Source organism: Malassezia restricta, chromosome I (assembly GCF_003290485.1).
Source record: "Malassezia restricta chromosome I, complete sequence".
Lineage (NCBI taxonomy): Eukaryota > Fungi > Basidiomycota > Malasseziomycetes > Malasseziales > Malasseziaceae > Malassezia > Malassezia restricta.
This window is the reverse complement of record NC_040193.1, coordinates 456,518-483,720: the sequence shown is the minus strand read 5'-3', so window position 1 is coordinate 483,720 and position 27,203 is coordinate 456,518. Positions and strand designations below refer to the sequence as shown.

Sequence of the window (27,203 nt, the reverse complement as noted above, 5' to 3'; positions counted from 1 at the left end):
AATGACTAGTTTCGCAGCTCGCAGCGTAGCCTGTGTATATTTAAAAAATGTCCTATTCATTAAGCAATGTCGATGCTAACCTATGTGTGGCTGAATTTGCTTTGTCTATTTCTGATCTAACTTGGAATTCTTGTTGACAGAAGCATTCTTTGAAGTCAAGATTACTGGATCTAGGCATTCATTTATGACCATGTATGAGTTCATTATCTAGCGGTGAGCAAAGACACTTGTCAAGTTTCCCTGAAATCAGGCGATGCATGATGCATTTTTGACGTGCGATTAAATATAATGACATGTGAACGAACCCATTTTAAGGCGTTGCAAGAAGATGCTCCTCGTCTGTCATCATCACATCGAACGCAATGACGGAATACACTCTTCTGGTTTCTATTTATCATCCCTTACACTTGGCAGACAGAGTGATAGTCACTCAATTTATGCAATGACGTGCGATGCATGTATTCTTCAGCATACCTCAAACTCAGTTGGATCCCATCTCCACGAAAAGTCAACCAATCCCAAAGTGCTGATTTGTTCCATGAAGGACCTTCAACAACGTTACATTACACTAGCCACGCATCTATTCTTCCTCACCTTCTAGTGCTTCGGTCTGTACACGTGTATATCCACAGCGCCAATGCCAAGTGTATATTCCTGCAGAGATGGCACCAAGGGACAAGGCACCTAGGAGGCATACTTTTCTTGCCCAATCCCAACGGAAAAACCACCCTGATTCGAAAGGTTCAAGCACTGTGTCAATTGTAAGAATACCCCCTGGTGTAACGCGACCCGCATGTACTTGCATACATGATGTGCGTCCATATTCTAGAACATGTGCTGAATGTTCCTTACCACGTGTACTGCGAGCCCCCTTGATACCGACCATATATCCGAGTCGGTTCTCATTGGTAGGCGAAACACGACGGAATGCCACGGTACCATATGGGCTCGTACCACCCATGCTTTTATCAAGGAGGGAAACATGCGTGATTTCATCGACCACGGGCATTGGTACATCTTCAGTACCTGGCTGTTGGGCGGCACAGTCGTCTACCACCAACACATGAAGAGACATCAGGGCCCGCAGCTGCTCCATATTGTGTTCATATGCATGCGATTTAAGTTTGGCAAAGGCGCGGTCTTCAGGCACTAATAATACTAATTTTTGACGACCGCATGTACCTCCAGCCTCGAGTTTGTGTGTTTCGTTCCAGACCCAGTCAAATCCTGCACGATGTAGCAATGATACCATTTTGCCTGTAGGTGCACTTTGTGCCAGTTGGTAGAGTGATATGGGCGCCGAAGCAGGTATAGTCAGTCTGTCCACCACATGCATGACACCGGTGTCTGTCAGAAGATCAGGTCGAGTAACGTGGATATCCAAATCCGAGCTATTCGTGCGCACCACCGTGTCAGACGATACAGCATCACGTCGCATCCACAAAAAGGATCCGTCCTGAGTAGAAATCTGCGTCCACTTGTCCCGTAATACTGCACCGTACCACGCACCATTGAGTACCTGGGACGAGAGCACATGACTCAACTTGGTATTGGCGCTACTCAGCAAGTACTTGGACACAAGCCCTGCCGATTCGAAGGCAAAGTCGCTGGGCACGATGTAGGTCATGTAAGGTGCTTGCCGCACATTTTTATCCATTTGCACTTTATAAAGTGCCTCAACATACGTAGAGAGTGATGCTTCAGAGGCTGTCTGTACAGGGTCTTTGGGCATCTCAACCATATCATCCAGCAAGTATAGCGTCGTGCTGTTTAAAAAAATCGATTTCCTTGAAACGCTGTTTTCTCCAAATAAGACAGTACCGTTGTCTAGGATGTGAACACGCATACGTTGCGCAGCACCACTAAGGCCCGATGGACGTAGCTCTGTTACAGGTAGCGAAGAGTTGTGAAGTGCCCGCTGATGCCCAGGTAAAATGTGATACAACAACATTTCACGAAGCAGCGTCCCAAACTTGAGTGCTTTCTTTTTCGACAGGTTGTTGAATTGTGCATCCCATCTTTCTAAAGCTTCGTTGGAGGGAACAAGAAACGTAAAAGGACCAGATTTCGAATCTGGCGGCACTTTATGTGGATCCTGGCTAATATATGATTCGAGTCCCGCTTGTCTTATAAGAGACACAAATTTCGTAGCATTCAGGGCGAGTAAATATTGTTCAGGTGTCATACCCAGATCCCCGTGGGGAAGGAGCATACCATCAAGAATATGTACAACACCGTTCTCCGTCAAAAGATCCTCTTGAATGATTGGCATGCCATTTACGAAAAGAGAGTTATTCTCCGCGCGGGAAACGTGTATGTCGCCTCCAAGAATAGTCGTAAATTGTGCATGGGGCGCAGAGCGTAATGAAGAAGCATATGCTACATGCCCGTCGTGGATGCCTGTGCTGGAAGCGTGCCATCCAAAAACGCGTAGACGGTCATCTTGAGCTTGCGGCGATGGCCCCAGTAAATATGCTTGTTCAAGAGAATGCAGGCGATTCCATGCACGGTCTGACGGCAAAAATATGGTCAGGTGTGCAGTCAAAGCCAAAGAATGAAGAATATCGCTAGGCATATGTTGGAATAGAGCACAAGCTTTCTGTTCACGCAGAAACACATCCAATGATGGCGGGAGATCCAAAACACGGTCGATAACGTACAAATCGCCATAAGGTGAACTTTGATCGACATGTATGACATTAGCGCCGTGACTGCCATTGGCATCCGACCCCACATGCAAGATGGACCCATTAGTTGATCGTTCTACCCGAAGCATTTGTCCTGAGCCACCGAGAAGACCGCCTTTGTCTTCCGCACCAGGATGACTCGGGGTGAAAGGTTTTTGTGGAATATTCCCAGGGTGTGTAGGCTCAGCAAGACGCTTTCTTGATGGAAAATAAAGAGTCTCCAGATATGTCGCATTTGACTCCGTGAGTGACACCGTGTGGTTTAAGATATGATACAACAGTTGCTGCCGAAGCGGCGCTTGAACATTATCTGAATGGGAGGGCAGCTCATCCATCCAAAAACTCTCATGGCCTATTTTTGCATTATCAAATGCGGCATTTGTGGGTGCGAAAATGGTAACGCCTGTGGAATTCGCATCATAAGTCTGAATCCGGTTTAACGTAGGTATAAGGCGCGTGCGTTGTAAATGCCGCGTGAATGCTGAAAGTTCAGGGTATGTGCTGATGAGATCCACAAGATTTATATCCTGTATCTCTGCCTTGGATGTGGATGCGAAGCCTGTACCAAGTATGCCAGTTACAAGCACGCTCAGCCACACACATAGTACGCCACGCATTTGGCTAGGACTTAGCACGTAGTATGCACTCCACACATGAGTCCCTAGGAATACGGCATAGGACTGCTTGGCTGACAAATCCATGTCAAACAGTAGCAAAAAGTCTATGGCGTTTTCTCTACCATTTGTGCACAAGACAACTTGTAGCTGATGGGCGTCGCATCGACATCCACGTCGACTGAGTGTCTGTTGCGAGTATGTGCAGATATTGCAGCACAGTTAGTACAAGCGCATGAAGAATCACAGGCTGTATCACTGAATGCAATCCGAGGCGCCGCGTGCAAGAAGCATGGCTACGGTGGAGTGCCACGTCTCACAGACATCATCGCCGCCATCCCAGATACGCACAAACGAGCGTTGGTACCGGCCTTGCGCGCGAAACCGATTCGAAGTGCGAGTGGTATCGCTGTTGTGGCCGTCATGTGCAAACCACACCGGTGTCCACACATTGCCTTGACAGGAAACATTTGCGTCTATTGCCCTGGTGGCCCCGACTCGGACTTTGAGTACAGCACCCAGTCTTATACGGGCTATGAGCCCACATCCATGCGTGCGATTCGCGCGCGATATGACCCATACGAGCAGAGTCGCGGACGCGTCCAGCAACTTCACGAGCTCGGACACAGTGTCGACAAAGTGGAATATATTATCATGGGAGGCACTTTCATGAGCTTGTCAGAGCAGTACCGAAACGAATTTATTGCACAGCTGCACAATGCATTGAGTGGGTATACTGGCTTGGATGTCGATGAGGCGGTGCGGTACTCTGAGCGGTCACAGACCAAATGCATTGGTATTACTATTGAGACGCGACCTGACTACTGTCTCCGACCGCACTTGTCACAAATGTTACGATATGGATGTACGCGCCTGGAAATCGGTGTGCAGAGTGTGTATGAAGATGTGGCGCGCGATACGAATCGTGGCCATACGGTAAAAGCCGTGTGCGAGACGTTTCATCTTGCTAAAGATGCCGGCTACAAGGTCGTGGCGCACATGATGCCAGACCTTCCCAATGTCGGCGTTGAGCGTGACATGGAGCAGTTTAAAGAATATTTTGAGAATCCAGCCTTCCGCTCGGATGGTCTCAAATTATATCCCACTCTTGTGATTCGTGGAACTGGTCTATATGAACTTTGGCGCACTGGTCGCTACAAGAACTACACTCCCTCTTTTCTTGTGGATGTGATTGCTCGGATTCTTGCGCTCGTCCCACCTTGGACGCGTGTATACCGCGTGCAACGGGATATTCCTATGCCTCTGGTTTCGAGTGGCGTAGAAAATGGCAACTTGCGAGAAATGGCGCTAGAGCGCATGCGGGACTTTGGCGCAACCTGTCGGGATGTTCGTTACCGCGAGGTCGGTATCCATGAGATTCACACCAAAGTACGGCCGGAAGAAATCGAATTTCTCCGGCGCGATTACACAGCTAACGGCGGGTGGGAAACGTTCCTATCCTACGAGGACCCAGACAAAGATATCCTAGTGGCCCTTCTACGTCTTAGGAAATGCTCCGAGACAGGCACATACCGCCCTGAACTTATCAAGGATGGACAAACGTCAATTGTTCGCGAGCTGCACACATATGGTAGTGCGGTTCCGCTTCACAGCCGCGACCCGACCAAATTTCAGCATCAGGGATTTGGCACGTTGCTTATGGAGCAAGCGGAGACCATTGCCCGTGACGAGCATGGCAGTGTGAAGATGGCAGTCATTTCTGGCGTGGGAACACGAGACTACTATCGCCGCTTGGGCTACGAACTAGAAGGACCGTATATGGTCAAGCGACTTGTGTAGCTGTCTTGTAGCAGGAGATGCACGTGACGCCAGAGCGGCGTGGAGATCCACGTTGGTTGGTGTTACGCCATCGTATGGGCTTGGACTCGTCATGCATGACGGAGTCGTTGAGCCAGACTTTGGATCCACTGCAACCTCTTTCGAGTCTATAACTGCATGGCTTTGGCGAGATGACAAATTTACGCGCATTTCGATACAAGTAACCAGGTTTCATCTAATTCTGACGGATGAACATGGCCATGAACGTGTATGTGACCAAGTGCTCACGACAGATTGACCTACCTCTTATATCTTACGCAGTGCGTCGCCCCATGGCTCAATCTGCGTGGGCTCAAGCATGCATCTATCCCCTTTCGATATACCTCGCTACACACGAACACCTAATCCTAGGGTTCTATGACGAAGCAACCACCCTACGTACGCTTGAGCGCCTCAGGGAAGCTGCCAGTATGGGTATGTGAAAAGCACTGACACCAGACTCTGTTGAGCGAATGTATGCTTTCAACAGTGGAATGCCGGCGGGGAACGGATGGCAGCTTTACAATGTCGCACGGGAATTTAAGCGACAAGGTGTCGGCTCATCCACTCGAGCGTGGCGATTTTCTTCAGTCAACGCCTCGTACGAAATGGCACCAACATACCCATCTATGCTTGTTGTACCATCAAACATCAGCGACATGACCCTAATTCATGCGGCCAAACACCGCAGCAAAGGTCGCATTCCTGTGCTTACCTATCTTCATTGGGCTAATTTAGCCACTCTTTCGCGTTCGAGTCAGCCGATGGTTGGGATTACGCAGAATCGATCGATTCAGGATGAAAAGCTTGTCGAGGCGATTTTTTCGTCGCACGAGCGAACTCATGGGCTCGTATCCTCTTCGTCTGAGCCAGTCTATGGATCTACAATGACCAACCTAATTGTGGATGCACGGCCCACGGCGAACGCCATGGCCAATCATGCTAGAGGCGCAGGTTCAGAAAACATGGAATTTTACAAGAACTGCAAAAAAGTCTACCTAGGTATTGACAATATTCATGTGATGCGCGACTCCCTGGCCAAAATTCAAACCGCTCTGCGTCTGCAAGATGAGCGACCCGTCTTTGAAGCACGGCAAGAGGCAGCTGTACTGGATGAATTGGCATTGCAACGCTCTCAGTGGTTAAAGCATCTTGGCGCCGTGTTGCAGGGCACACGTCAGATTGTACAAAATATTCATATTCATTCATCTCATGTCCTTGTGCACTGTTCTGATGGCTGGGACCGAACCGCGCAGCTAGTTTCTTTGGCTCAAATATGCCTGGATCCCTATTTCCGCACACTAGAAGGTTTTGCTGTGCTCATTGAAAAAGACTGGGTTAGCTTTGGTCATCAGTTTCAGGAACGACACGGTCTTGTGCACCAGAGCTCATCTAAATTCGACATGCGTGCACCCCAGCATGATCTTTTACTCGATGCTGAAGCTAAAAATGACGAAATCAACGAGGAGCAAAGCCGTGCAGCACCATCACTTTGGGATTTTACTAAATCACTCACGGCCCATTTCCAAGGGCATGCATCATCGCAAACAGCGCCTATTTTCTTCCAGTTCCTTGACTGTGTGTGGCAATTGCAATGCCAATTTCCGGAAAGATTCGAGTTTCGAGGGTCCTACCTTACTGAGCTGGTGCGCCAAGCGTTCTCCGGCACATCAGGCACATTTTTATACAACTCCGAGCGTGAGAGGCGTCTCTCTTCGAGTCCGAACAAACCTGCTCCAGCAGAGATGACACCAAGTGTGTGGGACGCGCTTCTTTCCGACACTTCATGGAAGAATCCCCGCTATGATCCTTCCTTGGATCGAAGAGATGGACGTGATGATCAGGGCGTCTTGTATGTGGAGCCAAAAGACGTGCGTTTTGCCAGCGACCTGTTTCGTCGGTCGGATGACAGTTTAAACGCGCATCTTGATGCTGAAAGACGCCAAAAAGTTTACCTTCAGCAACAGTTGGCCGAATCTGTGCATGAATCTCGTCCCAAGGCGTTATCCCATCAAGACCCTCTATTTCCTGAGGAAACATTTCACAATGCTGCGCGGAAAGTCCGTTCACTTTTTTCAGATGGTTGGAATCGCGTCCAGGAAGCTGTAAGAAAAACAACAGATGAGGCGAATGTGGTTGCGCAGCGTCATGACTCTGGTGTCATTCCCACATCTGACTCCAACAATGAATCTTCCTCCTTTGCGGCTATAAATAACCCTTGGATTGAGCAAACAAACAAGGTACGAAACGAGCTGGACAGTTTGTCTTCATGTTCATGGGAACCTCCTCCATCGTCTACAGCTACGGGAGACGCGCTGCCACCGCCCTTACCTAGGAGCATCTCCACGCCGGAGCCTGATGCGATGACCTCCACAGATCCATTAGGCGCGTCCTATTTGTAGGCGAAAGTGTTGCGTGGAGACAAGTACAAAAAACCACGTGCCATAGATCATTTCGCGACATTCCACCACCATGGCCAACGACGCACGAACGGGCGTCTTTGACATTTCCAACAAGAACCTAAAACTCGACACAGAACAGGACATTGCGCCCTACATCTCTCAGCTCGAGAAGATAGAACCTCTATATGAGATTCATCTCTCGGGCAACACGTTTGGTGTGGGCGCATGCCAGGCACTGGCCGAGGTGCTCAAGAAAAAAAAAACACTCAGAATCGCCGGCATGTCAGATATTTTTACAGGTCGGCTTATTACAGAGATTCCTGACTCTTTGCGTGCTCTTTGTGATGCACTTGTAGATCATGAAGAACTTGAGGAAATTCACCTCTCAGACAATGCGTTTGGTGGTCGCTCGTCTGAACCGATGGTTAATCTGCTCACAAACAATCACCATATTCGTCTTTTGAATTTAAGTAACAATGGTCTTGGCGTAACAGGTGGCACTATCGTGGCCGATGCATTGTACGAGGCTGCCAAGTCGCTCAAAGATGGTGAGAAGAGTGCCTTGCGCGTCGTGATTTGCGGCCGTAACCGCTTGGAAAATGGTTCTGCGCCTGTTTGGGCACGAGCTTTTGCTGCTCATCGTGGTATCACAGCGGTGCACATGTACCAAAATGGCATCCGCATGGAAGGCGTGCGCGCCCTGTGTCAAGGTCTTTCGCACTGCAAGGATCTCGAAGTATTGGATCTACAGGACAATACGGCGACACTAAGAGGATCAAGGGCTGTTGCCAATGCGCTGCCAAACTGGCCTCATTTGCGTACTTTGAACCTATCAGACTGTTTGCTCAAGTCAAAGGGCGGCTCGTTGCTATTCGAAACCCTGAGTCTTGGTCTCAACAAAAAGCTCCAGACGCTGCATTTGCAGTATTGTGACTTGAATCGCGGCTCGCTAGACAAACTGGGGCACGCTATCGAACAGCATCTTTCAGAGCTCGAGACACTTGAGATCAATGGTAACTTTGCTGACGTGGACGATGATTGTATCTCTAAGATCACAGCCTCCCTGAGCAAATGGGGACATGCTACAGCACTGGATGAATTGGATGAAATGGATCCAGAGGGTGAAGAAGACGAAGACGAAGAAGAAGAAGAAGAAGATATTGGCGAAGAGGAGAAACCTGACCCCGAGGCCGATAAACTCGCGGATGAACTCGCCAAGACTCACATCCAGTCCTAAGGTCCATTCATGTCTCTTGAACATAATATGTGCTATGATCTGCACCGTGAGAGCTGATTTGATAGGCAAAGTATGTGTATGAAAGGGCGAAATACCCATTTCCTATAATATTTACTAGGCACGCATGTGCTGCCCCGTTCTCCGTGGCTGATCAACTGCGAGTCCTACGCTGCCGTCATTACTATGGAAGATGCTTCATGGACGACGCATGTATCAATGCTTTTATTTAAAATAACACGATAGTCTAGGTATTGACAATCGCGTATCAAGTCGAGAGGCCAGCAAGGTCAGTGGGGATATGGTATTCACATCCTAGTCGGGTGAAGAGAAGGAGCTCTTCTTGTATTGCTCTACGCACATTTTAAGGCCTGTACGATGGAACCTTTCCGATCATCGGCAGTGCTACTCGGATGGAAGTAAAACCTCGGAGTGAGCTGCAATTATTGAACCGATCAAACTGTCGAGAGCAGCGTTCCAAATACGAACGTTCATTCTCTGAATAGTGTTTGTGTACCTATTTGAGGTGCAATCAGATGCCACGAGTTAGGTATTGCCAGCTCGTACGAGTTCTATCGACGGGGTCCAGTCATAAAGACCGATGTTATATTCTCAGGCCATTCGAATTGTGTTCCATTGGCATCAAGAAAGACGACTCTCGCTTGATGCATTCCAAATAGCGGCTGCAATAATGCTGCGGCTCGTCAGAGCACAAGAATTTTGATGCCTTCTTCATAGAGATATAAAATGGGAAATTAGGCTCGAAGAAATTCCCAAAAATGTGCGATACAATATAGCTCCCAGCCAAGGCAGTCATCATGGGCCACATTTAGAAAAAAAATTTAGCGAGCTGAGGCTCCCTAATTTGGTTGAACTCCAAGCACGTCTGCACCATCAACGTCACAGCCTATTTTTGGACATGCAAACCTGGGCGCCATCATAAGCGAGATGCATGCTTGGTACCAAGGGATGAGACTTGTCAGTGGTACATGAAACAGAGAGCTGAAGTCGCTCATGTTCTTCATTTTCGAGCTCATCCCAGATGGTTTTCCACCATTCCGATGATGCTGACTTTACATCCATATTCTGTTCGTAGAGCCATGCGGCCAAACCTTTCATATGTCTTTGCAGTTGAGCTGAGAAGTCATGATGTTCAATTCCATGGGTTATGTCCGTAATAAGAGCGAGAGTAGGCGGTGGGAGGTTTTGCTGCACATGCCGAATGCTTATGTCCAATACACACGTTATAGCTTGAGGGATAGAAAAATGGCTTTTATGTCGCTTCATTTTTAAACCATCCAGTATAAAAACATCACTGCCAACGACTTTGTCGAGTGTCTCACTGGGTATATAGTGACAGTCGCTGATGTAACTCATAGAATCGATGCGGAATCCAAGGCATCCGAATGGCATACGTCCATTTTGAACAAATCCATGTTCCACATACAATGGCTGTACATGCACTTGATGTGGACCAGCCTGGAAGGGTGTGCTCGCATCGATCAAATGCCACCGAAGTGCACCGACATCCCCGCCACCTGTCGCACGCGATGTGTCGACCAGATAAGGAAACATTTGCCCCACTGTTTGCATGCATTCTTGCGTCAAATATATATCGACATAGTCTTGGATACATCCATTCATTGTCCAGCTGCGCAAATCATCCAAGCCCAGTACAGCATCGGCGTGCGGATGCGTAAGCAACACAGCATCAATCTTGCTTAGTCCGTTCGATGGAAAATAACGAAGCGCCGACTCATAAAAAGACTTGCCGCAGTCAATAAGGATGGTGGAACTTGTATCTGGCCGGCCTGGTTCACTGCCTATAGCCACAAGCGACGTGCAAAACCTACGGTTCTTGCTCCCAGGCTTCATCGCATCAGTGCATGTGATGCAATGACTTCGGCTTCCCGTGACGCAGTGAATAGCAGGAACTTGCGAGCTAGTTCCGGTGCCAAGGAATATGACTTTGTCTAACCAAGTCGATTTCACTGTGGGCCACGACATTCAGGATGGACAAGAATGGGTAAGAGGGCCGTGTCCGTGTGACACATTTTGTCACATGTGGAGCAACCAACCAGCGACGCGCCTACCATTCCAGAGGGTATGGCATTTTCCGTGACACATTGCATCCAAGCTCATGCGGGAGCTGCGCATGTTGCGAGATTCAATGCAGGTGGCAGATATCTACTGACGGGTGGTAGTGACCAGCAGATTCATCTGTGGAATGCGAGGACCGGTGTGAGCGATGAGCTAGACACGAAAGGACGCTCTGCCTGCATCCAGCGGTACAGCGCACACTCCTATGAAGTTCTATGCCTGGACATTGCCCCGGACAGTCTACGTTTTGCAAGTGCTGGACCAGACCGCGCTATTATGCTATGGGATGTAGCGACAGGTCAAGTGTTCCGTCGCTTTCACTCGCATACGGGTCGGATCCATGACGTGAAATTCGGTGGCGCACGGGAAGAAGGAAGCTTATTGTACGCTGCTGGGAGTGATAAGGTACTGCGAGCTTTTGACTTGCGTGCCTCGAATGCATGGCGCCCTATTTTTGAGGCACGGGAAGCCCACGATGCCATTTTGACCCTGGCGCTGACACCAGGCAGTGTTCATACGGGATCAGTGGACGGTGTACTTCGGACATATGACGTGCGTATGGGCGAATTACGCTCTGATACTCTCGATGAGCCTATAACGTCACTGACACCTGGCAAAGACGGTGTCACAATGCTGGTTTCTCAGCTTGCCTCTACGCATCGTCTCATGGATTTGGCGGATGGAACGCAGCTTCAATGCTTCCGAGGACATACCCAAACATCCTTCCGTTGTCACTCCGATATGACGCTCGATGAAGCTTTGGTGATCAGTGGTGATGAGACGGGACATCTATTTGCTTGGGATATTCTCAGTGGCCGAAAAAAGTGGGATGCTCGTCCTGACTTCCGTGGAAGTGCACGGCATCGACGAGCACCCAATGTGCCGGTCACGATGCTATGGACAGAGGCAGGACCAGATGCGCAAGACCCACAAGTCGTCACGGCATCTTCTTGTGGTACGGTGCACATTTGGTCGCGTTAATACCCGAGAAGCTCGCGTCGCTTTTCGATCCCTTTCCTGCGAAGCTCGCGTCGCCAACGAGGAAAGGGCTGCCACTCTGGTGGCTGGGATCGTGGAAGCAGACTCAAAAGGGTGTCAGTATAAACAAATTCTGCTTCACGTCCCAGGATAAAGTTGCCCCACGCTTCAGGTCCAGGTGCCTCGTTGTACTCGTCAATAATCCACCTCTCTGGATCGCTGATGGGTAGCTGGGCACGCACGCGTGGAAGCGGCGGTATCTTGCCTAAAAGAACATGAGCAGCAACACGGGATTGCAGCTGAACCAATGGAAAAGGCACGACATGTTTTGGAAGGCCAATGAAGCACAAGCTCGGATCAGGCTTGTAAAACATCATCCAGTCGTCCAGGTGGTGCAGAGTATCAGCAGAAGCGATGGTTGCAGCCGTGCTTGTCTGCTGATTATGCACGATCAGAGGCGCCTGGCAAAAAGGCTCGTCATTCGCTTGAAAAAAGGATACATTATGCAAAAAGCCAGTGGCCCAGATAATCAAGTCAATGTCCTCTAGACGCGCGCCATCCGAGAAAACCAAAGCCCCTTGCTCGTCGATGTGCTGAATAGGACCCACAACATGGATGCGTCGGCACCAAGCTGGACTGGCTGGATCTCGCGGGTCATAATCGCTTTTAGGAGGCTTGGCTAAGTCATGATAAGATTGATATACTGTGACGTTCTCGCTCGTCCGTTGCCATTCTTCGGAGGTGCGCCACTGTCGGACCGCTCCGCCACAGAGTTCACGCGCAATATCTGACCCGGAAGAGTTGCTGCCAACAATGAGAATGCGGCGCGCATTCAGCGTGTCAGGATATCTGTACCATGCACTGTGCATCTGTCGGCCACGGAAATGATCAAGACCCGGTACCGACGGGATATGTGGCGTGGCGCAATTGCCATTCGCGACCAAAATAGCATCAAACACATCATTAGACTCTGATTGCTCGTCAAGAGAGCGAGATGTGACATGCCATCCGTTCTGGACACGCCTCGCATGGACCACTTCAGTACGGAAGCGAATCACGTCAAGCATGCTTTGCGAGCTTGCAAAGTGCTGGAGGTAATTATGTACATGAGCGCGTGATGGGAACATGTGAGTATTGGGTGGAAAAGGTACACCACGGAATGCCATGACAGGCTGAAGTGAGTACATGTAGTACATACCGATGGAACGTTGGTGCGCAGGCCTTCGTACATCGCACTAGGTGCTATGACCTTTTGCGGATCCTCGCTGGAAGTAGCGTAACCGACTTCGCAAAGCTTTGCTGGAATGGGCTGATGTATATGGCATGGCCCTGGTTGTGGCTCATAGTTCCATAAACCACCCACACAGGCACGACGTTCGAACACCGAGATTTCGATGGGCAGCTCACCGGCAACAGCCCGAAGCTGTTGCACGGCCGCAAGACCCGCTGCTCCCGCCCCTATAATGGCGAAGCGATGCATCAGTAATGTCGTATAGTGAAAGAGAAAGCCGCAAAGTAGCAATTTCGCACGCAATCAGATGCCATAGCGGAAAGGCTCGAATGAGCCACTCGCACGCAATCCTGAGCCTCCTCAGCCAAAAAAAAAAAAAAATCTCCACATGTTCCTCTACTAACGAATGTACACAAACGCGAATAGCAATCAACACCCTTGTACGAGTGCATCTAATCACAGCGACACAGGAAAAAATCGACAAGGCGCTGACCAAATGTCCGACGTTCAGGAGCTTTAGGACCTTGGGGGACATTCGGTGCACCACGCGCGGGGATCTGAGTAGGGTTGGCATCAAAGGGACTGGGTGAGCCTGCACCAGCGCCCATGCCAGTTGACATGGGCGACGCCATAGTAGATACACGCGTGTTCTGGCGCCGAGCCGACGGGCGTGGACGTTCTTCTACCTGTCCGGTAGCTGGAGACCCACGAACAGCAGCAGCAGAAGCTGAAGTGACATTTTGAGACCGCGATGCACCCATGCCATGCAAAGCACCACCGCTCTGCGTTGCCTCGCGAATTGGCGCAAAGCCCTGCTCCGTCCGAATTTCGGCGGTGCTCAAGCGCGTTCCCATTTCTCCTACACGCTGCCTGTTGCGTGCGCCTTGAGCGGTGGGTGCACCAGCCCCAGCACCGGAGGCACCCGTGATGGCGCCGGCACCGGCGGAGTCCACAGGCGGCGTGGCATCGTGCGCAGCACGTCCCGTCTGGCCTTGGCGAGAAGCGTCGCCCTCGGTACCTTTGACGTGATTCACCAAAAGCCAGTCGTAAACGCCATCGTCCACTTCGCCCAAGTCACGCAGCACTTTGGAGAAGAGCTCGCGCAAAAAGTCATAATCGGGCGTCTCCTCAAACCCAAGCTTGCGGACATAGTTGAGATAGATACCAAACTCTTCGGGGAATCCGTCACACAGCTCTTTAATCGTGGTGCTCTGCTTCTTCTCACCGATCTTTTCATATTTTTGCTTGTTCGTGGCGGCTTTGAGGCCCTGCCACGGCAAGCTTCCGCGAAGGAAATACAAAAAGACATGGCCCAAAGCCTCAAGGTCATCGCGGCGAGACTGCTCGCGCCCAAGATGGGTGTTGATACTCATGTACCGCGCAGTACCACTCAGACTCTTGCGTTCTCGGTATGGAATATGCTGCTTTGTACGTGGATCGCGATACTGCTTCGCCATGCCGAAATCGACGACATTCACGATATTCGCTGATTTTCCAGGACCACGTCCTACTAAAAAGTTGTCTGGCTTAATGTCACGATAGATCAAGTTGCGTTCATGAATAGATTGTACACGAGTGATCTGAAACAGTCAGCGTTGGGTACGTACCATTTGCTTGGCCACCATGACGACAGTCTTGACAGAGAAACGTCGTCCACACAGGTCAAACAGGTCTTCTAGTGAGGGACCTAGAAGGTCGATCACCAACACATTGTGAAGGCCTTCCTGACCGAAGAAATATACTTGCGGCACACCTTGGATACCACTCAGGACTTTGTAGGTCCTGTATTCATCACGGAGCTGTGGGGCATCGCTTTTGCGCGGCTCGAACTTGATAGCAACTCGTTGATGCGTAAGTAGATCAGTGCCCTCAAAAATCACACCAAAAGAGCCTTCCCCAATTTTCTTGCCGACGCGATAGTGACCACCCACCACATTCGAGGCATTCGAGTGCGATGCCATATTGGCACTTTGTTGAATGACCCTGGAAAGATGCGGAAAGCACTAAAGACCTTCTTTCAATGTCTTGCGACCGACCTTATCAGGATATGGGAGCGTCGCAGGATTCGGGCGATGCGTTCTTGCTGATGGAAAAGACGGCGGCCTAGGGCTTTTGGGCAGCGTCCCCCGTGCCTTTGGCAAAGGCTTACAGATTTTATTTTCAGATGTACCACACACTCGAGCCTTCTCCGGCCGATATCGGCGGTGCTGTGCGACGACGTACGCACCGTATTTCCCTCAGGATGCAACGTGCGGCAGCACGTTCTCGTACGAGCACAGGTATACATGCTGCCTACGTAGAAAATTGCAAGGCATCTATGTAGAAAGATATTTTCAGTAGAAAGGCACATACACCCGCTTATGCAGCAAGGTCGCGCTGGCTCTCGAGCTTCTTGACCTGCCAACGTTAGCCATGATGCGGAGAGACATACGATGAACAAAGAAGTATCCAGGAAGCTATGTCAAGTTAGTTATTCGTGTGAACGTACCGTTCCACACAATTGCTCAGGCAAGCCTCCTCACCACGACCAAAGTGCGAGCCAATGGACGAAGTGATGCATTGGTCCCAGCAGCGCTCCGTGAAGGCATGCACAGTCGACTGCATGCGTGCTTTAGATTGTTCCGAGTCAAGAAACGTGCTCAACTCCTTCTGGTCGGCCTCCGACAGGTTCTGGCTCATGACGGCTACGAAGACCACCACCTGCTTACGGCACGCAGACGCTACGCAGGGTCTCCAAGTATGACACGTGACTCCTCACATTAGGCCAAGTCTCCACTGCTACGTATGGCGAGCCTTGGCTCGCTTGCCAGGTGCAGACTCTGTGGCAGAGCGCTTCTTCTTGATGTTCGTGCTATCCTTACACAACAAACTGTGTGCCTCCTTCAAAATACTGTGCAGTGATGTCGAGTTCTTGAAGCGCTCCGACTGTTGCAAGCGTTCCAACATGTTGGTCAGTTCTGCCGGGGGCCAGCATGCATGCGCTTGAGACATCTGACCATCGGTGATTCGCAGAGTGATACGCACACTCTGAAGAATAAAGCGCAACACATCTTTGAGACGTTGAGAATTCAGGCTCCCTGCATTATCATCACCCTGTGCAACAGCTGCTTGGACCGTTTCCAGCACCACAGCACGGACATGCTCGATAAAAGACAGGATCTCCTCCATGTTCGCTTGGCGCATGTCTTCATGCTGCTGCTGTTGCAGCAAGACTTGAAGCATGGTGAACACTTGAACTTGTCGGAAGGCGCGTGCCGCCTTGGAGACGCGGCAGCCTTGCAGCAACGCATGGCGCAAGCCCCAGCTTAGTTCGGGGTATCGCCGAATCGCTTCGATCAAAAAAGCCGGACGGATGGGGGACGACTTGCGCTCCAAAAAATCATCAAGCGTAGTCTTGAAGACATCTACTGTTGCATGGACGTGCCCATGACGAACAAGTACCTTGGTATACAAATGACTCACGGCAGCTGCCAAGTCTGCGAGCTTGGCATCTTGGGACGTACGCAAGAGCTCATGTGTATCTTTGAGCTCACTGACGACTTCATCCACGTCCCAGTGATCTCCGTGCGGTAGGTCCTTCGACTTGCAAAGACGCTGCCGAAGAATCTGACTCGCGCGATTGGCCACTTGCTGACTCGTGTCGCCAGAACCGCGCGCCAGTGCCAAAAGGGGCGTGACAAGACGGAGAACAAGAATATTGCCGCTTTGTTCTTTGGCGTATATGTCTAGAAGATCAAGAATCTTGTTGTGAAACAAGGCCGTGTCGCGTTGGATCCATTCACGTTCTTTACGCTTCGACGACGTGTGCTGTTGGAAAATTTCGGCCAGCTTGTCATCAAGTTGAGCCATCTGGTCGTCATCCATAACGGCATCTTGGTCGTCGTCGTCATCGTCATCGTCATCCATCATGCCGGTAGACCGGAAGGCTTCTTCAACGCGTGAGCGAAGAACAGGATCCACATCAGAGTCGTCCATGTCTTCTTCATCTCCCTCTTCTTCGTCATCTTCGTCATCTTCGTCATCATCATCATCATCATCAGCTTCTTCTTCTTCCTCCTCGTCTCCGTCGTCTTCCTCGTCTTCTTTTATCTCATCATCCTCTGCATCTTCGTTTTCGCCCATACCGAGCTGATCAACAAGGTGGTTTAAGCTGTCTCGGGTCATAGAACTGCTAAAAGCAGAAAACACCTGAATCGTCATGGATCGCAAAAAGGCAGACGAGATCTCTAGCAGACCAATAAGTGCATCGGTAAGTAGTTCCATCCCATCCATTTCACGCTGCGATGCCTTGTCGTCAAAAAATAGAAGCTTGGCTGCATCGACAACAGAATCAACCATATCAGGTGCATCATCGCCATCCTCAAAGGTTACCAAAATAACGGACGCAAGAAGAATTTCGAATGCACGTAAATGCAACTTACGTGTCTCATTCTTTTCTTTCTTGGATGCATTTCGCATCTGGTGTAGCATGCTCTTAGCGTGCTGAATTCTTTCCTGCGCGATTGGCCTAGCCGTCGTGGTAAAATGTTTGTGATCTTTCTCCATGGTATCAAGCATATCCATCACGGCCAAAGACCATGGTGTGCCACGCTCATCTGGCTCGCTTAGCTCAATAAGGCATGCCTGGAGTCTAGAGCGGCATACTTCCCGAAGAGCATCAGTGAATGGCACAGTGGGTACCTGCAGAATACCACTCCATGGTCCTTTTACGGGGTTCTTAACAGCGTAGTAGCCATGTCCAGCAAAAAAGATCAGCACATCACGTACCCAGCCGCTCGAAGACTGCACAAGATGGCTGCGGACAAGTCCCAGCATTTGATCGCAAGCGCTTTGGCGCTGCATTGCAATGCCTTTTGCGTCCTCGGGGGCGGCAGAGGTAGGTGCATATATAATGACTCGAAGATATGCCAAGTAACGCTGTAAGCCTTCTTCATCAAGGGACGAAAGAATTGACTCGATGGTTTTGGTATGTGTTACACGATCAAAGTTCTGGCGGCCATGCTCACCCGTAAGTTGTGTCACTAGGGCGATACCCGCCGTGGGACTACGCTTCACCGCTTCTCCTACAAGCGAGACTGTTTTTTGCGCCATGCTGTGAAGCAAGCGGTCAGGAACAGAGAGCTGATTCACCCATGTGCGCATGACATGAGGTGTGAATAAGAAGGGAAGTACATCTTCAGATGCATGTGCAAGCGTGCGGTGAAGCACCTGAAACCCCCATGATTTGCGCTCTGGCGATGCTTGCGGAGCAAAGAGCGACTCGTCAACGACGACACGGAAGAAGTCGGCAAATGGCGCTACGCCCTCTGGGATTTTATCGTTCAAATACAAATTCAGTAGCTTATCCCATACAAATGGCAGCTTTGTTGACCAAGAGCCAGCCTTGGGAACTGGTGTGTCTGGCTGCCAATGCATAGGTGCAGCTTCGCGGAGCACAGACGCAAGGACAGGCAGGTTGGCCGATGCGAGGAAATTAGGCGTCTTGAAGGGTGGTATCATACGTTCGCCTAGCTTGATTGTGGGATCCATGTGCGTAAGTTGAAGGGCGAGCGCCAATGTTTCAGGCGAAAGGGAACGATGTGAGCTTAGTTGATCAGCGATCCATCCGAGGGCATCATCAGCCCAAGATGGGCGATCAGGTTCATTGCGGGCTAAAGGTTCAACGAGCTCAGTTAGGACCCATCCGCATGGCTCACTGAGCCAGGACTTGTACGAGGCCACATGTATCAAAATATGAAAGGCGCGCTGAAACGTGCTTAGGTACGCACGATACAAGAGCCGCGAGCGCACAAGAGCATAAATACCGAAGAGACGCGCAAATTGTAGATCACGTACTTCTTGACCATTCATGTTACCATGAACCACGCTATACTTGAGAATGAGCACAAGAACATCGTTGGCAGATACTGTCTTTAAGTGTGTCAATAACCCACTCAATGCCACAGCGAATCCAATGCGTGCATTCTCACGCGGACTTGCGAGACCACGCACAAGTCGTCGTATCGCATAGCTCACGTCTTGCGTATTGGCATCGTCGATGCGTTGTTCAGCGCCAGCCACTTCATCGTCAGTCACTTGCTCCGACAGGGGTGATTCCATCAGCGTAGTATCATCGACATTTCCGAAGTCTGAAGATTGTTGCAGCAATGCATTGACAAGCTCATTTGATGCATCTATACGCGCCTCGCGATCTGTCGCGGCGAGGTTCCAGAACAACGCCAGCGTATTCGACATGCAAGCGACGAGAAAATCAGCAATGGATTACGGCAAAAAAAATTCTGCAGCCTCGTGGAGGCAGGTGCCGACCGCTGGCTGTCTCGAGCGCGCTTATGCTAGGCCATGCGACATCCAAATATGATGGATGACTAAGAATACGCGGTTTGGTTTGGGTGATTGTGTGCGATTGGTTGGTACGCGCGCGTAGATACTGAGACAAGTGTTGTTTCCTTGTCGGGGCTAGTTGCGTTTTCCTTTGGGTGTGAGAAAGACCTTTGTATCATTCACTCACTTAAGCCGCGGGGAGAGTCGCACTTTCCCTGTGTGAGCATTTCCTTTGTTCATACACCCCTTCAAACGTATAAATTTGCGCGGGACTTGTGCAATCGCGCTCAGGCAGCATACATTCTTTTGAAAAGAATGTCATCATCGCTCCCGTTCACAAGTAAAAACATACCTGCACTCGCAGGTTGGGGTGACAATGTACCTACGGTGCGCCCCTCCTCTCCTGCAAATCTGTCGCGTGATGGTTTTATTATAAATGATCTCGACCGTTCTTTCGGCTCATCTATGTCGATTTCGTCACTCGACAGCCCTCATCGCTCTGTGCGACGGGAGCGTGCCTCAACACAATCGGCTATAGGGGTGCATTTGGATGATCCGTTTGCTGCGACAGCATATGAAGGCTTCCTAGTGCCAACATCTATACCACCCACTTTTGCACACGTTTCTTCTATACCATACCGCGGCATACCTGACAGTTCACCCCATGCAATGGACATATCATCACCAGCTGTTATCATGGAGCCACCTGCAGGCAAGACTCCCGCCGCCTTTCGGTCAATTCAGCCTTCTTCTGTCTCTTTTTTGGGACGTGATAGTGGTACGATGCGGTATTCTATGCCTGCTCTTGGACATCATTCGAACCTGATGTCGCACCAGTCAACACCGGATAGCCCGGACTACCGACGGCCTCCGAAAAAGCGTTTAGCATCTACAAGTCAGCTGCAAGATGCGTCGTTTGAGACAGATGGCCCTGGACGCTGCGTGTTTTTTGATGAAAAAAAGGGCCGAATTCCCGTACAAAATAAGTCACGGCTGCACTCACGGACGCAAAGTGTAAGTATAGTGCATGCTAACAGGATCAGGAACTGTTGTGGTGGGAAAAAACAGAGTTGGATTGGAACACAGCAGATGCAAAAGATCCCACTTCTGTTTCACCCACAGATACGGCACGCCCAGACTGGCTGACAGCGGACGACAGCACTGCAAGTGATTCATTTCTGGCGCCCACGCAGCCAGCGAAATCTGTTTCTCCTATGGCGAATTATTTCTATGACCCCCAGTCACCTTATGTCAGTATGATTAGTGCCGTTCCTTCTCCTGTTTCATCTCCGAGCCTTACTTCTACTGACCAGAACTGGGGCAAACGATATCATACTTCCACGCTACCTTTACCAGAAGTGCGGGCGCCACTGTCATCGACAAGTTTCAATGCAGATCCCATCATGCTCGATGAACCCAGTGAAGATGGGCCTGTCCAGACTGGATCGCCTGTGCGGTCATCTGTGCGGCGGAGCTCACTCTCTGGGCCCAGGCGCACGAAAACTACCAACGATGCTCTCACATCGAAGGAAAACGTGCCTCCTGTTCCCTCTACAGCTCTGTCCCACATTCTGCCCGGATTTGGTAATCACGAGCTCGAGCATAAGGTTTTGCCCTGTTTCCCCGTAAAGAGTGACGGTCTTATGCGCGTATCTTGCCAAACTGTTCGTGATCTAATGAAAGGCCATTATGATGATCGTGTTTCTGGCTATCAGATTGTCGACTGCCGCTTTGCATATGAGCACGAAGGTGGACACATTGCAGGGTCGATCAACCTCAACTCGATTGAGCAGATCCAGCAGCATTTCCTCACGCCTGGTTCTGGTCTGCATGCAGAACACGCGCTTCCTCCCCGAACACAAAGCGGACATCCTGATGAACAAGGCAGTACGCGCAAATTTGTTCTCATTTTCCACTGTGAGTTCAGTTTTAAACGGGGCCCCTGCTTGGCATTGGCGCTACGCCAAGCGGACCGCTCACTTTCCAACGACTATCCAAAATGCCATTTTCCCGACATGTACATTCTTCAGGGTGGCTATGCTGAATTTTTCCGGACGTGTCCAGAGATGTGTGAGCCAAGGGCTTATGTTGGCATGGATGATCCTCGCTACTTGCGCAAGCGCTCCTCCGAGTTATCTGGTTTCCGACGCCAGTTTTCGCGCAATCGCAGCTTTGCTTATGGGGATGGTCAGGTGACTGGCTCGGCAGCTGCGCCCATTGGGAGCATGCGCCGTGCACCGAGCCTTATGCCTTCGCTGCCACTTCCGACCGTGACAGGCTCGCCGCCACGTTTTTCATCGACAGAAGTGGCTACTGCTGCGAAGACCAAAATTGGCAGCACGACAGCAGCTCAGCATCGAATGGGCCATATACCCGCCTTTGGAAAAGCATCCTCGTTGGCGCCACCTGATTTGGCGCGTGATGTAAGCTATTCATCATGCGATTCGTCGTTTGATGGTAGCACGACAGATTCACCATGTGCTGTGGCACGGTCAGGACGGCCTGCTTTAATGGACCTACCACAGCCTCAGCAGCGAGCTGCAATGGCCAACCGGTTGTTGAGGCGTGCAGACACCACGCCCTCGGTGACGTTACCACCGTAGAATATTGCGTTTATGTATGTATGATGCTAATGCTGGTATGTTTAATTCCTTGACAATATCGCCCGTTATGGCGCTACAATACAATACAAGACTGCGCGCACGTCACAAAGCGCGGCTTCGTAAACGAGTCGAGTGGCTACGCGGATAGGTAGCGCATGTCGATGCATTGCCAGAATGACGCCGCTTCGATTGTGCATGTGTGCTGTGTGTAGATCTCTTACGGTCATTGACGGGACACGTAGTCGGTTCAAGATTCTCTGACGAGCCCCAAGCACGATCGAGATCAGTCAAAGCCATAATCTTATCCGGCACATTGAAAAGATGGTCCATGTCTGCGTCATCACGCAACGGCAGCTTCATGGACATACTTGTATCGAGCCAAATCTCAGACCTGGGTATGATATCCCCACGTGGCGTAGGAGATTGGTCAGATGACTCAAATGCATCTTCGAGAAGGGGTGCAGCTGGCAGGCTGTCCAAATCACCATTCGTACTTGCGCTTCCGGCGGCATCAACACCCGTCATCATGCTGCCCATCAGTGCATCGGGTGAGCGTGGTATCAGTGTCGGTGAAACACGCGATAAATCCGATGGAAGAGACGGGGTAACGAGAGATGGCAAAATGTTCTTGTCGTCTTCTTTGTCAGATTTTTCTGCAAGCTCAGCAGCCGTAACGGTGTGTACAGGTGTGAGTGGCGTGTCACCATGCGCATCCAATATAGGTGATGCCAATGCGGCTTCATGTTGTAAAGGGTCATGGTGCATGCCGGGCGCAAATTCATAAGGCAACGATAGGGTAATCGAGCCGGCATGGGCTCCTGACTCAGATGACCGCGAATGAGGAACAGGGAGCGCATGCACAAACACAGTATCTTTGTTTTCATCTGATGTGGGAGAGCAGCTCCGCGTCCATGAGGGTGAATCTCTCGATCCCGGGGACGCAGGCGTAGTCATGTGGCCATCTGTCAAAGGGCCGTCGTATTCACTGCCTTTTGGTGAATCGACGCGAGTCAGCATATCCAGCTCAGCATCCAGTAGCATCGTCCGGTGAAAGTCATTATCATCATCACCATCTGACTCGGCATCTGGTGCGGAGGCAGCGACCGCATGCGCGCCCGATTTGGGTGCATCTTGTACGGATACAGACCATGCGCGTTCAGCAAATTCGACGTGCAGTGCATCCCTAGCGAGCTCATCCACTTCATTGTCATCACCATCGTCATCATCATCATCATCAGAGACAGGAGCAGGGCCTACTCGCCCAATCCCGGCAGCCGTGCGTACGGGCTTCGGGCTCATGATGCCTGACATGTAAGTTTCATCGGTGGCCGTACCATTGTTAGACTGACGACGCCGAGTGGGCTCCGTTATACGTTCACCACGTCTTGTAAATGTTGGGGGCATCTGCAAATCATTGGTAGATGGCTGGGGGCTGCGAGAAAAGAAACGAAGAGTTATGCGAGCAGACGTGGGAGAATCTAAATTCTCTTCAGATTTAAAATGGCTTTTGGATTTTGGACGCAGTGAAGATGAAGTGGGTGTAGATTTGCATTTAGGTACTGTATTGGGTGGTGAGGCACGCTTAGAATCAGCCGTGAGAGCCTCAGGAGGCTTATACATGGAGTTGGGACGGCGTATCCGCTTACCGGGGCCAGTGGCATGGGTTTCTTCAGGATTGATGGGTGGGCTTGAAAGTTTATTGGTGGTTTCCAGTTGTGCGGAAATTCTTTGTGTGGGGTCAGAGGGGGGTCGTGGTGTAGACAAGGGCGTGGGAGACGGCGAGCGCAACGAGCTGGGTAGCTTTCGCGACCGAACAGCACGACGAGGCGCATTTTTCTCCATTTGCTCAGCTTCTTTATTCATGAGGCGCGCAGAATGTGGTGGCAACTGTCTTGAGAGTTGCAAATGTATGCAACGCCACCAACGCCGGCTCTACCGTGACTCCAGGTCAGAGATAGGCGCGCTGAAGGGCGTGGTCCACACACGCTAGCCACAAGTATGGTGCAATGGACTAGCACGCAAAGGGGACACAAACAGTTGCTCAACAGCTCGTATCCAGACGACTCACACGCCAAGGGGAGCAATAATTCGTTTGGTGGTGCAGAAGAAAAATTGAAAGATGAACGCCCCAGAATGTTACGAAAGCGGGACTAACGGCGCCCGATGCCGCCAAATGCCCCCGATGCCCGCCCAACCTGCACACTCGCATTAACTCGGCCGACGGGCACCGCCGCGCGCTGACTCAGGCGTTGGTGCAACAAACCGCTGGTTGGCTGGTCACAGCCATGACAGAGCAGCAGGGGCCTACTTAGGAGTACTACGTAAGCCAAGCCCACAACCTGGCATACGCCTAGTCGGTCGAACGATCCAGCTTCGATCTGGAAAAAAGGACCCTTGCACGACCGCGCACATCTCAGTAAGCGACTTGTATCTCGCAGATACAGAGTCATTGCCGAATGAGTGCGCACGATACTGCGTCTAGTTCTGGAAGTGCATCTCCGGGAACTTGGTCTTCGGCCCCTATGTGGCGTTCCACGCCGAGTACGAATGCTGCTGCGACCTTATCCAATGAGGATTTCATGCCGACACTCGACTTTCCTAGCATGCAAGACTTGCCTTTACGTGAGATGCAGCCCATACTGACAATGTCGCGTGGACGACATGCAGCTACGAGCTCTTTGTCTACGATCCCCTCATTCGACTCACGTTCCAACCTGTCCACGTTCGATACGGGAATAGCTGCAGGAACGAGTCAGCCTCGCGGTCGCGCCCGTGCGGGCACCTTGCCTTCAAGTTTTGATGCGACCGCACCGGGTGTGCCAATCGCTGGTCTAAAGGAACAGAGCAGTCAGGCCCCAATCGGCGGTACAGAGCATCTCGGCATACCGTCACTCAACGATAATAATGGATTCCCTTTTTTCACTGGAACCGATGATACAGATGCTCTCGGACAGACGCAGGAAAATTCGTTAGCCAAGACATTGGACTATTTGGGCTTAAGTGATGAGCCGCGCATCCTTCCCTTGCCTCGGGATCGCGCTCGAACAGATGCTGCCATGATGAATATGAGATATAATGACTCGATCCCATTAAGTACGTATCGCTTCCTGCACCCACAAGGACCCTCCCAAGTTGTTCCAACTGCGCCTTCTATGGCCGCGGCTTTAGGCCCTGCGCCGCGGCTTATTTCCCGCGCTCCCGGCTATGGTCGTGCGAGGTCTGGTACCGTTGCAGCGATGAGTGGACCTGACGGGCGGCAGCGAACAGAAACTGAGCTTCAGCGCGCATTCGGTTTGTTGTCATCTGATGCGCATACCACGCGACTTCGAAGCAATTCGATGCATTTGCTCTCCGGCTCAACGCGCAAAGACTCGGAAGAATGCTACTTATGTATAACGCGGTTAAGTACACAAGTAACCACCCGGCTGCTTCTTCGTTTGTTTGAGCCGTATGGTCTAATAAAAGATATATTACTATTTCCTCAGCATGGCGCTGCGCTTATTCAATTCGAGGAGCCTTCGCACGCAGAACAGGCAGCTGAAGCGGGTGCTACATTTATTGGTGCCTATTTGATGGAATGCCTCGGTGATCAAACGGTATTGCCTCAATTTTTGGCAAACTCTGGTGCATTACCCGACAGCGCCATTGAGGGCGAGCCGATAAGCACGCGTGTCGTGGAGGTATCACCTGTACCGCCTGGCATAACTCATGCTGACTTGATGCATCTTTTCAGTATCGCCGGACCTATCGAACATATTTCTTTGAAAGCTAATGTCTCGCAAATTACGTACGACAGCGCGGAGGAGGCTCGTATGGCTTTGCAGCTCAATGGCAGCTTGCCTTTTGGTGGCACCTGGCCGCTGTGCGTGTTTTCCGTGCCGGAGGAGAAAATATGGCCCCTTCGGCAACCACGTACTATGCGTGTTGGTGGTTCTGGAACTATGGTGCCTAGCAGTGACAAAGGGGGTGTACCATTACCTTCAGATCTTACACCTGCGCCCGATTCTGAGATGCAGCAAGCCCTGCTAAAGTTACTTCACTTCCAACAGGGTGAAGATCCTGAAATGCAGACGATGGACTCACCCGTGGAGCATACGTACGCAATAAATATACCAATGCCTGCAGATGGCGGTCGTGCCAGTCGACGTATGGACCATGCAAAGTACCGTGAATTGCGCAAGACGCTTGAGGCGCATCAATTGAGCCAAGAAGAAGTCGATAACGTCGCGCGTGAGCAGCTCTCGGTGATCGTGGATCTCGCGCGCAACTACATCGGCAATACGGTCGTTCAGCGTTTCTTCGAACAATGTTCCGAGACCGTCAAGACAGAGATGCTTGAAAGACTCGCGCCACATCTTGCTTCTCTCGGTACGCACAAAAATGGAACATGGGCGGCTCAAAAAATTATTGTCTGTGTACGAACAGAGGAGCAGCAAGACCTGATTACCACGCATATGCAGCCGTACGTGCCGTCGTTGCTTCTGGATCAGTTCGGGAATTATGTTGTGCAGTGCGTGTTGCCCTTTGGTTTTCCCAAGGCTGATTTTATTATGGACGCCATGGTGGATCGATGCTGGGAAATTGCTCAAGGTCGTTTTGGTGCTCGCAGCATGCGTACGTGTCTGGAGCACCCTGGCATGCCTCGGAAGCACATTAAGCGTGTGGCTTTGGCGATCATTCTGCACTGTGTCCCACTCTCGACTTCGCCCAATGGCACACTCTTGCTTACATGGCTTTTTGAATCGTCAGGCATGTCAGGTATCTCTCAGCTTATCGCCCCACGCTTTATACCGTACATGCCGCTGCTGTGTACACACAAGCTGGCATCAGGCATCGTGCTGCGCATCATGATGCAGGCGGACGATTTGGAATCCGCTCGCCTGCTTCTTAACGCGCTGTTTGATGTGCCTCGCTTCCAAGTGCTCGAAGAAATACTTCTTGATCCTGTCCACGGTGTTCTTCTGGTAGGCCGTGCTCTACTGAGCCCCGCGCTCGATGCAGAGGCGAAAGCTAGCTTTACACAGGCTGTGTCTGAACTCTTGCAAGCAAATGACCTCTTGCAAGTGCGAGCCTATCAACGACTGGCTGATGAATTGAGCTCCCTAACTTTCCATGGCACTCAGCTGCCACTGGTTGGGCTACAGCGTTCCCCACCGGGTTTGATGTACCCGGTTGCTGCCTCCCTTCAGCCGCAAATATGATTAAGGGCAATGGT

The 27,203-nt window shown here is 50.8% G+C and overlaps 13 protein-coding genes across 13 annotated transcripts; 6 read left to right on the top strand and 7 right to left on the bottom strand.

The window, feature by feature from the left end:
* Positions 1-580: 580 nt before the first annotated feature.
* Positions 581-3,304, bottom strand: MRET_0289 (fatty acid synthetase; the record flags this gene model as incomplete). The annotated part of the gene is made up of 1 exon (XM_027626916.1): positions 581-3,304. One exon carries the CDS (start codon positions 3,302-3,304, stop codon positions 581-583), a length of 2,724 nt encoding a protein of 907 aa, XP_027482962.1.
* Positions 3,305-3,454: 150 nt separating this feature from the next.
* MRET_0288 (elongator complex protein 3) lies at positions 3,455-5,101 on the top strand (the record flags this gene model as incomplete). The annotated part of the gene is made up of 1 exon (XM_027626915.1): positions 3,455-5,101. The coding sequence occupies one exon, from the start codon at positions 3,455-3,457 to the stop codon at positions 5,099-5,101; it is 1,647 nt and encodes a 548-aa protein (XP_027483081.1).
* A 91-nt stretch (positions 5,102-5,192) lies between these two features.
* On the top strand, positions 5,193-7,521 carry MRET_0287 (myotubularin-related protein 6/7/8; the record flags this gene model as incomplete). The annotated part of the gene is made up of 3 exons (XM_027626914.1): positions 5,193-5,348; positions 5,374-5,554; positions 5,579-7,521. 3 exons carry the CDS (start codon positions 5,193-5,195, stop codon positions 7,519-7,521), a joined length of 2,280 nt encoding a protein of 759 aa, XP_027483085.1.
* A 70-nt stretch (positions 7,522-7,591) lies between these two features.
* MRET_0286 (Ran GTPase-activating protein 1) lies at positions 7,592-8,758 on the top strand (the record flags this gene model as incomplete). Its single annotated transcript, XM_027626913.1, has 1 exon — positions 7,592-8,758. One exon carries the CDS (start codon positions 7,592-7,594, stop codon positions 8,756-8,758), a length of 1,167 nt encoding a protein of 388 aa, XP_027483086.1.
* Positions 8,759-9,655: 897 nt separating this feature from the next.
* MRET_0285 (metallo-beta-lactamase superfamily protein) lies at positions 9,656-10,762 on the bottom strand (the record flags this gene model as incomplete). The annotated part of the gene is made up of 1 exon (XM_027626912.1): positions 9,656-10,762. One exon carries the CDS (start codon positions 10,760-10,762, stop codon positions 9,656-9,658), a length of 1,107 nt encoding a protein of 368 aa, XP_027483087.1.
* Positions 10,763-10,861: 99 nt separating this feature from the next.
* MRET_0284 (mitogen-activated protein kinase organizer 1) lies at positions 10,862-11,836 on the top strand (the record flags this gene model as incomplete). The annotated part of the gene is made up of 1 exon (XM_027626911.1): positions 10,862-11,836. The coding sequence occupies one exon, from the start codon at positions 10,862-10,864 to the stop codon at positions 11,834-11,836; it is 975 nt and encodes a 324-aa protein (XP_027483088.1).
* Positions 11,833-13,313, bottom strand: MRET_0283 (monooxygenase; the record flags this gene model as incomplete). The annotated part of the gene is made up of 2 exons (XM_027626910.1): positions 11,833-13,005; positions 13,032-13,313. 2 exons carry the CDS (start codon positions 13,311-13,313, stop codon positions 11,833-11,835), a joined length of 1,455 nt encoding a protein of 484 aa, XP_027483082.1.
* A 203-nt stretch (positions 13,314-13,516) lies between these two features.
* On the bottom strand, positions 13,517-15,025 carry MRET_0282 (casein kinase I; the record flags this gene model as incomplete). Its single annotated transcript, XM_027626909.1, has 2 exons — positions 13,517-14,644; positions 14,672-15,025. The coding sequence occupies 2 exons, from the start codon at positions 15,023-15,025 to the stop codon at positions 13,517-13,519; spliced, it is 1,482 nt and encodes a 493-aa protein (XP_027483147.1).
* Positions 15,026-15,422: 397 nt separating this feature from the next.
* Positions 15,423-15,743, bottom strand: MRET_0281 (mitochondrial import inner membrane translocase subunit TIM8; the record flags this gene model as incomplete). Its single annotated transcript, XM_027626908.1, has 3 exons — positions 15,423-15,461; positions 15,496-15,520; positions 15,553-15,743. 3 exons carry the CDS (start codon positions 15,741-15,743, stop codon positions 15,423-15,425), a joined length of 255 nt encoding a protein of 84 aa, XP_027483083.1.
* Positions 15,744-15,842: 99 nt separating this feature from the next.
* On the bottom strand, positions 15,843-19,298 carry MRET_0280 (DNA polymerase phi; the record flags this gene model as incomplete). The annotated part of the gene is made up of 1 exon (XM_027626907.1): positions 15,843-19,298. One exon carries the CDS (start codon positions 19,296-19,298, stop codon positions 15,843-15,845), a length of 3,456 nt encoding a protein of 1,151 aa, XP_027483084.1.
* A 402-nt stretch (positions 19,299-19,700) lies between these two features.
* MRET_0279 (M-phase inducer tyrosine phosphatase) lies at positions 19,701-21,988 on the top strand (the record flags this gene model as incomplete). Its single annotated transcript, XM_027626906.1, has 2 exons — positions 19,701-20,399; positions 20,429-21,988. 2 exons carry the CDS (start codon positions 19,701-19,703, stop codon positions 21,986-21,988), a joined length of 2,259 nt encoding a protein of 752 aa, XP_027482439.1.
* A 102-nt stretch (positions 21,989-22,090) lies between these two features.
* MRET_0278 (uncharacterized protein) lies at positions 22,091-23,851 on the bottom strand (the record flags this gene model as incomplete). Its single annotated transcript, XM_027626905.1, has 2 exons — positions 22,091-23,292; positions 23,323-23,851. 2 exons carry the CDS (start codon positions 23,849-23,851, stop codon positions 22,091-22,093), a joined length of 1,731 nt encoding a protein of 576 aa, XP_027482438.1.
* Positions 23,852-24,444: 593 nt separating this feature from the next.
* Positions 24,445-27,189, top strand: MRET_0277 (protein JSN1; the record flags this gene model as incomplete). Its single annotated transcript, XM_027626904.1, has 1 exon — positions 24,445-27,189. One exon carries the CDS (start codon positions 24,445-24,447, stop codon positions 27,187-27,189), a length of 2,745 nt encoding a protein of 914 aa, XP_027482435.1.
* Positions 27,190-27,203: the final 14 nt, after the last annotated feature.